Genomic DNA, 9,507 nt, shown 5'->3' with positions numbered 1-9,507 from the left:
CCTGCAGTCAGTGCAGTATAGGCCCTGCTGTGGCTGCCATGTGCCTCTGCTGTTAAGCACCACCACTGCCATCCTCCCTCCCCTGCCACCCGCTTCGCCGGCTCCAGCTGCTTGCCACCCCTCCCCCCGGGCTCTGCACAGGTTGATATGCCCAGGGCCCCACATACCCCTAGGGATGGCTCTAGTAACCACACTTTCCAATGGAGGCACTCCCAAGGAATCAATCAGAGAGGGAGAATCAAGTGAAGGATCTGGAAAAAACTCTGACCTCAGTTTCTGATGGGGTAAAGTGACAATGCATAATTTCAACAAGTTTAATGCAGAGATAAAGGGTATTGGGGCAGGAGAAGCAAATAAGAAAGAAAAAAAAAAAGTGAGATCTGATAAAATATATACATATATTTTATCAGGTCTCACTTTTTTATATACACACATACCTATATCACTCCAAACAGCTGCCTACTGTACCCAGAAGCAATTGGCGGAGGTCCAAAAGCAAATTATTTAATTGACAAGTCTCAAAATACCACAGAGAGGCTAACAATGAACTTTGCTTACCATAATGTAAACTGTGGTTTTCAAGAATCACAGACCACCTGAATACACAGCCCAATTTCAGGCTTTTGTATGGTTCCAGGAACACATAGGAGAATACTGCCAAGGTAAGCAGCTACCTGCTACTGAGGATGGCTTGGGACTCTCCTTACTTTGTGAGCAAGGACTGGCTTGAGGCTTCGGCTGAAGTAGCTGAAATGATCTCCATTCTTGTGGACCTGCACTCGCTCCCCATCATACTTGATCTCTGCATACATCCCATTCGGACACTTCTTCATGGCATACTCTATTGACTTGCAGGCTTCAGCCTTACAAGAGACAGGGAAGAAGAATTCAATTAAAAAAAAAAAAATTACTTTTAAAGGTATTAACTGAAACCACTTTTATGAAGTTTCTTAGAATAAACTAACACCACATTCTTTTAAAAATAAGTCTTGCTGTCAAGGGATCTCTCTTAACACTTGCACCAACTCTCTCTCAATTTAAGTCCATCATTCCATTTAGAATCCTTTTTATCTTCTTGAGTAATTCTGCCTCTCCAGTGTTCACCCCTCTAAATATTTGGAAGCTGCATATGCCACCTAGGGGTCACTTAATTCAAACAAATATTTAGCATTTTTTGTTCCAACCAAAAGAAGGTAATCTTTATAGATCTGAACCTCTTCTGCTCATAAGAGTTTAAATGATTTGCTACCAACCTTTCCAAAGAAAGGCAGCACTCTGGGCTATAAGCAGAGAACAGGACAAAAAAATTAAGCTTAATCAGTATAACACACTGCATTCAGGCCTCTGCAAAAGAACAGTTCAAAGCTAGACATATCACCAGAAAACATCACCCCATAATACATAACCATTTAGGTACCAACTGATTCTCAAAAGGGTGAGATCTTGGGTCATTGTGTGTGACAATCCCCAGTTTCTCCCTCTAGTGCAGGGTACAGAAGAAATCCATATTACCAGCATGGGCTGAACAGGGGTCATCAGAGAGGCCTGCACACGGAGAGTTCGCTTTAGACCCGGCTGCTTCTCTGCCTCCTGTTGGTTTCTCAGCACACGCTCCACAACATCCTGAAGATTGCGTGATGCTTTGAAGGCCTCGTAGGCATTTGGATCCAAAGCATCTAACCTTTAAACAGTTAGGGGGAAAAGAAAAAGTTACTCTATCAGCCCCAGCCTCTCTACCAATAGCTCAAAAGGATTGTGTCTGTTTTGGGTTTTATTTCTTATACAATAAAAGGTGGGACTCACACATGCTTTGCACCAGCATTCATTTTCAAATCGTGCTTTATAAGCCTGATGATACATTTCAGGTCATTGCCTGTGCACCTAAAATGCAAGGAGAAGATCCACTGAGTTAATATTCTTCTGACCCATTACTTCAAGATAAAAAGGAAAAGAAAGACTCAAACATAAGCAACAAGCAGCAAACCCCTCGAGAACAGCAGAAGGACTAAACTCAGGAAGAAGGTAGAGATGAGAGAACCCCCACCTACTGCAGTACAGATTCCATCCTGCCAGCCACTGCATCACACTGCTGCAGTACAGTAGATCCCCCCACTGTTACTTGTGTTACACAAATAGCTAAACAGATGATGTATCCTCATTTCAGTCATGCTACCCCTTTCCAGGAAGGGCTCTGCTAAAAGGGAGGAGAGATGAAAGCTATACACGGAGGTCAGAACATGGGAAAACCCTTGAAGCTTCCATGATTTCCTGTCCATGGTTGAAAAGACACAATTATCTACATTTTAGGACAGAAGTATCAAAATGACCATGAACCCCAGATTCAAATCCCAGCACAGTCAAAATCCTTCAGTCATCAGAATCAGAGGCAAGTGAGCTCCACGTCATTTACTCCAAGTAAACTGTGAAGAGAGACTCAAATGCCTACAGATAATACAAGATAGTACAGCACTTAAAACAGGGATTTGCATCTCTCACTGTTGTGCTATGAGTTATTTAATTGATGCATGCTTTCCCTCCCAGGAATGGAAACTAATGGGGTATATATACAGTTTACAAAGTAGTTTGCAATGATGCTACAGAAAAGCAACTTTATGCTTAAGATTGCTAAAAAGCCACAGAGCAGAATTCTATCTATTCAAGACAGAATCCCGTTACACACATAAACATGAACTAGGGATTGTCCTGATAATGATCTTACAGCCTCATTTACAAGTAAATTGCCTTACCTTCGAGTGATACCCTGAAGCAGAGTTTGCTGGTCATCCTCCTTTGTAAGCTTTGACAGTCCGATTAGGAACTCGTCCACTTCCTGGATTGTGAGGAGACTTTTGGCAGCTGGAGGACAGGACTTGCTCTCCTCAAAAAAGATGCGGACTGTTTCTGAAACATCTCCCTGTCTCCAAAAACAAACAATACTGGAATTTATCAAAGGTCTGGGAGGGAAACAAAACAAGAATGATAGGTCAGTGGGGATGAAGCTTGATTCCTAAAACTAGATCCTCACTAGGGGAGAAACAAAGGAGTCTGATATCTGCAGGGAGAGTTGCAGTGGCACTGAGTTAATATTTTCATCTGCTTTCTGCAATGGTATGTCCAAAGGACAGACAGTATCATAATGTCTTACTATCACTGTACTTTCCACTGTTGCCACAACGCAATCTGATTTCACAGTTCTTACAGGACCTGTATATCAGTCACCCACTTCACTGGAAGCCAATATAGACTAAGCCTACAAGAACAGAGTGATCACCTATATTTCATACCAATTTCCCATTATGCTTTTGTAACGCCCAGGAAAAAAAAAGAAAAAAAAAAAACCCCAAACAAAAAACCCCAATAGTTCCAGCAGTGGCCTACTTTGTAGCAGTGGCCTAGATTACACTGCATCAAGGTGTGATCACCATAATATTGGTAGACTTTATATTAGACTACCTTTAGTTTTGGCTTCCATGAGCAAAACATCACTGCTTTTGGTTGAAACACTATTATATGCGAGGTTCCAGGCTGCAGTAACCTCATGATAAACTGCCAAGATAAGAAGGATCATCAGAACGGGCTCCAGAAAGCTTATAAATTTTTTCAAGTGGAAAAATCCAGTTTCAATATTAACAAGGCTGAACCGCAATGTGTGAAGTAAACATGTTATCTACATCTCTTTACTGACCTGCTCCAGGTCCCGGACCATTTCATCCTGGCTGCAGTTGAAAATTCTGCTGAACAACTTTACAATCTGCTTGTCGTTCAAGTTGTAAACAATTTTAATGACACCTGGCAACAGCAGCTTAATGGTCAGGTACAAGTCACCATGAAAACCATCTGGAAAAAGGTGCAAACATCATTAGAAACTGTCAAAGCCTAGTCACAGCCACAGACTCTAGCGTCTAACTGCAATGTCACAAGACAGCAATACTAACTGTAACAGAAAACATTCCAGTGACAGCTCTCATGCATCACCCTAAGTTCTTCTACTCTAGCAGGGGCTTACCTTTTTAGTAGGCATACCATAAATTAGTCTTACACCTTCCCCAGTGTCACTCTGATCCCCTTCCCCTGCTTGAGGTTGCTCTCCTTCCTGCTTTGTGCCCTGTGTCCCCTGCCTGATCTGCCGCTTTGCTTTCTGCTTCCTGCTCCGTCTCCTCTCCAATCTGTTGCATGCCACACACAAGCTGCTCATGCCAGTTATGCCACATGTGATGCAGGTTGGCCAGCCCCCCGTTCTTCTCTATATTAAAGGACACTTCTCAGGAGAATCATCCAGTTGATCCCTTCCTTACATAATTTTAGTACCACACATGGGTCACTGGTGCCTCCTGAGTCACCTGCCCCACTTGACTGCACAGTCAGTAGCTGGGGGTGGGGAAGAGATCCCCCACAGATGATCCTGATGACCTGCAACTGGCAGCAGTGTGCTGCTGACACTTCCGGGTCGGCGGCATTGGCTAGGGGGGACAGCTTCTCCTGGTGCACTCCCTGGCTGGCGCTCTCAGGGGGAGCACCAGCACTCTCGTCTGCCCCCCCACCACCTGGGAACGCTGGCTGACAGGGGCTGCACCAGCACTCTCAGGGAGTGCACAAGCACCCCATGCACCCGCTACGTGTCACCACTGGTACTGCAGATTTGGCACCAACTGCTCATGATCTTATAGTAAGTTATATTAAGACTAACAATCTCCACAGTAGTAAAGAGAATGGCAAAGCACAGTATGGACACCACCCAGATTATATTAGAGATAAGTGGTATAGGGCACAACTCTGGGAATCTTCTCATCCACAGACATGACTTTTTCCCCTCCTCAACTCCTGAAATAATGCTTGAGGGTCTGGTTAATTGTTTTAGAGAAGCCCTTCACACAGAAAAATGTCAAGCAGGAGTCGCACCTCCCCCAGTCCCTTTCTGCAGAAAGTCCTGGATGATCTGTGTTTTCACGTTATAGCTGGGCTTGTCAGCAACCATGGCGCACAATTTTCTGAATTCCCGCAACAAACAATCCTTGTGCTTTGGGTCACACTTCTTTGAAGACAGAGTAGACTTGTGGGAAGAATTTGCAGGGGTGTCCTCAGAACTGTCTGGTTTAGCTGCAAGAGAAAGACATACTATTTAAGTTTTTAAGATGTAGGTTGGAATGATATGATTCGCACTTTGAAGAGGAGGGCAGCATTGTCCATGCAAGAGGAAAACAAGAACAATACTAACAAACTGGCAAAGCTTCAAATATGAATGAAATGCACAATGATATTTGAGAATTTATGATTAAAATCTGAATCATCTTTAAAACAAAATCTATGTTACTTTAATAAATCTTTTCCATTCAGAGCACAGAAGAATTTTCTGGAGCTTAAATCTACCTACTTCAACAGTTTAAATCTTGATGTGAAGAAACTGAGGTGAGTGATGTTTTTATTTTACTTTCTGGACTTACTTGCAGCAGATTTCCCCAGTATCTGCAACCATGAAGGCAATCTTCAGTGGGTGGAAAAGACTTGGCAAAGGCACAGGATTCCTTACAACTGTCCACTTAACCATTATTTGTTTTTTTCCAATCAACTTCCAAAGATATGTGCTCTCACCAGGAAGATGGAACCTGTCTTGTCAACCTTATGCAGGATCTGGACATCTTATGTACAGTAGGATTAAGTCAAAGATGGGATGACTTGCAGTCTAAAATTAAATTGTCTCATCATGTGGAGAAAATATATTCTATTCTAATGATATAAAAACAGCTTATCTACTGGTGGGCATCCTTTTGCACAAGTATTGCAGACAGAGGGTTCAATATACAATCAGTGACTCTGTAAGGGGAGTCAGCTCTCAGATGCTGCTCTTACGAAAGCTCAGAGTTAGTCTTTAAGGGCATTTTTACGGGCGTTCCTGGATGGGCACTTTGATTAGTGAGCTGCGCTAATTAAAAGACCCCGTGCATCCTGTGTATCAGCATTGCCACACTGAAAAAAATGGCAACAGGGCGCTTTGAACTAAAGCTCATCTGATGGGGCTTATTTCAAAGCACGCCACTGGCATTTGTCAGTGCAGAGACGCATGGCAACATTGATACACGTGATGTGCGAGGCTGCTGGAGCACATCAATTTGCGTGCTCCAGCAGACCTGATTACATGTGCTGGAAATCCAGCACACAAGAGCAGGCTCTGTACGTGTGTAGGAGCCCTAAGATGCTACCCTGCTCTGCCTTCTGCCAATCTGTAATTTAGTGAGCTAAATCAACTGCATCACAGTTCCTTATGAAGTGCAAGAACTAACTGTCCAATAAATCAATCATTTGTGAGGCTTGCTTACTGTAAAAGAAAACCCCATTTGAGTTGGATTCTCGAGTAGCTGTCAAAAGCAGAGGTTTTCCAAAGCAAAAAGGTACATTTAGAAATAAAGGGTTATCTTAGTTTTAACAAGCCAAGAAAGGCTGTGTGACAGCCTACATTTTACAAATGTACAGTACAGTACATTCACACCAGGAGGACAATGGTTGCAGTTTTGGAAGGTGGTGGCTTCAGCTTAACAAACTGAAGTGCTAAAATATATAAGAAAAGCTCAGGTGTTTTACCTGCTTTATTTCTCCCTCTCTTAGCATAAAAGGGCACATCATTTCAAAACCTAGCGCTCCTTCAAAGGGGTAAGGTAATCAATACAAGTCACAAAAAACAGCTTGCCAGTTCTGTATTAGCTTTCAAAATACCTTCACTACTCATATCCCACAGAGGGGAAACTCCTGTCCTGCTCCTGTTAATGACAATGAGAGATTTTCCACTGACGCTAACAGGAACAGGTTTCTGCTGACTTCAGATGAGATAGTCAAACACTTTTTGCAGTCACCTTACACTTTTTGAGTACAATAGTCGGTTGATTTTATCCCTGTTCACATAACCAGAATAATGCAAACACCCGACAGCTGAGAAAACACTTAATGTTTTCCTCAAACCAAACAGGAAGTTTAGTTTGTGCCACACAATCTTCTAGTTTCTAGATAAAAGCTACTGGTGTGAGACTCAACTTGAAACCCCAGAAATACTAATGCTACTACGTGAGAAATAAAAGCTTCTCCCAGCATCTATATAACAACACCAACCTGTAAAACCAGAGAATTTCTTTGGAGCTGGATTAGGAGCAGGCCCTGGATCTTTCTTGGGGGAGGTTATCTGCCCACTGGGGGACAGCTTAGCCTGGACTGTTGCCTTCTTCTTAGGTGTGCTTGCTGACTTGGATGTGTGCTCTGTAAGAGAGAAAGCGCTGAGATCCACAATCAGTAACAGCCCCACAGTCCTCCATTAGACTTAACAAGTCACAATACTTGACAATAAGCAGCTTGGTTCTGAGCTACAAAACAACCCACCCTTTAGGAAGGTGTTTCTACAGATGAAGCAAGCAGCGTTATGGGGATTAGCCAAGGGTCGCACAGCAAGACACAACAGAGATAGGACCAGAAACCAGCAGTGGTTCCCAGTGCCCTGAAGAGGGACAGATGACAGGGGAGCACCCCTGCCTCTTCTCCCTTGTGGTAACTTTGTCTTCTGTCCCTGCCTTAAGATATGGGGGGCGGGGGGATGGGCACAGGGGCTCTCACCCGAGATAAGCTGGTTGATGAGGTCTTTCTCGGCGTCTTCCAGCTCCTCCCACCCCTCCAGGTCTGTGATATCCTCGATCTTCTTGGTGGTGGCGCGAGCCCGCCCCAGCTTCTCGAACATGCACTTTACGTGGTACCACTCCTTCATGTCGCCGCCCGACTCGGTGAAGGGGTTGGGCACAACCTTCCCAATGCGGACCATGCCCTTCAGGATCTTCTCCTTGCACTTCTTGCAGCCGGCCGTGCCGCGCTTGGCGTAGTCCACACAGTACCGCTGCTCCGCCATGGCCTCGGGCGCCGAGCACAGCCAAACGGGCGGGGGGGGCCAGCCGCCGAGGCCTGCGGCACGGGGCGGGCCGGCGCGCGGAGGCCTGCTCGTTGGCGGGCCCGGGCGCCAGGGACGCAGGCGGTCCCAGGGGCGGCTCGGCAGCAAGGCGCGGCCCTGGGGCAGGCGAAGCCCCACGGCGCGGCGCAGCGCCCCAGCGACCTGCACGAGGAGCCGCCGGAGAGCCGCAGGCATGTGCGGCCGGGCCGGGCCCGGCTCCGCGAGCGACAAAGCCCCGCCCCGGGCTAGTGCCGTCGTGACCCCTTTAAATCCGGGTCTCGGGAGCTCGGGGCACCGCGCATGCGCACACAGGCCCGAGGAGCTGGGGCAGCCGGGATTGGCGGTTCTCCATGCCCCGCCCCCTCCCCTGACGCGCCCGGAGGCGACAGATCCCGCCCCCGCCTCAAACCCCGCCCTCTCCCTGAAAACCGCGCCCCACTGCCGGTTGTGACGCCTGGGGCTCACGAGCGCGGGGCACTGCGCATGCGCACGCGGGCCCAAGGAGCTGGGGAAGCCGGGATTGGTGGATCTCCATGCCCCGCCCCCTCCCCTGACGCGCCCCGGAGGAGACAGATCCCGCCCTCGCCTCAAGCCCCGCCTTTTCCGGCAAGTCGCGAGCTGACTGCGACCCCGGTGCTGTTGTATAATCCGCAGCGGGCTCAGGCCCTGTCCGGCCACGTGGCGCGAAGCCTCTATCTGGTCCGAGCGACCGGGTCGTCTCAGTTGGTGCCCGGTGCGGTCGGAGTCAGGGGCTCGGCCTGAGGAACTGCGTGAGGGCATCGTGTTGTGGCCCTGTATTTCCTTCTCATACATTAACACAGACCGAAGCATTTGCCACATTTCTGAAGTATTTATAAAGATGATGCACAGGAGAAAAAACCTGCCTGTCCCCGGAGTGCCCTTAGGTGTTAGACTTTGGACAGAAACTACAGCCTCGATTCAGGATTTCGTTCAGAGCAACGATGTTCTAACGAATTCAGTTTTCTTGGTACTGAGAAAATGTCCTAAATCACCCTGCAATCAAATAAAGAGAGGACTTCAATAGCTGCCATACCATAAATAAGTGTTTCTTCTCTGAAGATACTAAACCTGGGGAAGATAAAACAAAAGAGATAAGAGAAATGGAGAGGATTACAGAATGACTTGGAGAAAAGTAGAATAATGCTGCTTAGGTAATGCATGGTGATGTGTAACAAGCTCAGTACTACCCATCTCTTTGCACATGCAGGGAAACTATTTGTCAATACAGTTTAGAATGGAAAGTCTTGCAGCCTTAGTCATCAAGGCATGGGACAAGAGATGTGAATCAATTCAGTCTGAAAGAGATTCACCATTGTTCGAGGTGAACAATGGTTTCCAAGGGTCCTCTGGCTCTGGTGGTAGAAATGGTTTGTGTTTGAATGGTCCCTGATTTCTTTTCATGATCAGGCCTGCATAGGTAGAATTTGCCACCAGCAAAGGGGACATAACTCAAGGCTGCCACTTCAGTCTCATTTAAAGCCTGGCTTAAATGCAGTGTAAGTAGCTCATAGGTCTTATGCCTGGCAGTGAATATTATCCTTTAAGAACTCATAGGCAAGGGTCGCTTT

General features: G+C 46.4%; 1 protein-coding gene across 2 annotated transcripts in view; it reads right to left on the bottom strand.

The window, feature by feature from the left end:
• LIG3 (DNA ligase 3) overlaps positions 1-8,134 on the bottom strand; it is a 23,963-nt gene extending 15,829 nt beyond the window's left edge. The window contains exons 1-8 of one of the 2 annotated variants that reach the window (XM_019545354.1): positions 7,594-8,134; positions 7,099-7,242; positions 4,900-5,097; positions 3,686-3,837; positions 2,748-2,914; positions 1,804-1,881; positions 1,513-1,681; positions 708-863 (exon numbers count right to left, since the gene is read on the bottom strand). In XM_019545354.1, coding sequence (XP_019400899.1) covers positions 708-863; positions 1,513-1,681; positions 1,804-1,881; positions 2,748-2,914; positions 3,686-3,837; positions 4,900-5,097; positions 7,099-7,242; positions 7,594-8,113 — 1,584 coding nt within the window. In that variant the 5' untranslated portion in view covers positions 8,114-8,134. The remainder of the gene's footprint in view (positions 1-707; positions 864-1,512; positions 1,682-1,803; positions 1,882-2,747; positions 2,915-3,685; positions 3,838-4,899; positions 5,098-7,098; positions 7,243-7,593) is intronic. The other variant, XM_019545352.1, reaches the window with a different exon arrangement.
• Positions 8,135-9,507: the final 1,373 nt, after the last annotated feature.

Source organism: Crocodylus porosus, unplaced genomic scaffold, assembly GCF_001723895.1.
Source record: "Crocodylus porosus isolate Cpor-Errol unplaced genomic scaffold, CroPor_comp1, whole genome shotgun sequence".
Classification (NCBI taxonomy): Eukaryota; Metazoa; Chordata; order Crocodylia; family Crocodylidae; genus Crocodylus; species Crocodylus porosus.
This window is presented reverse-complemented; position numbering and strand designations above follow the sequence as displayed.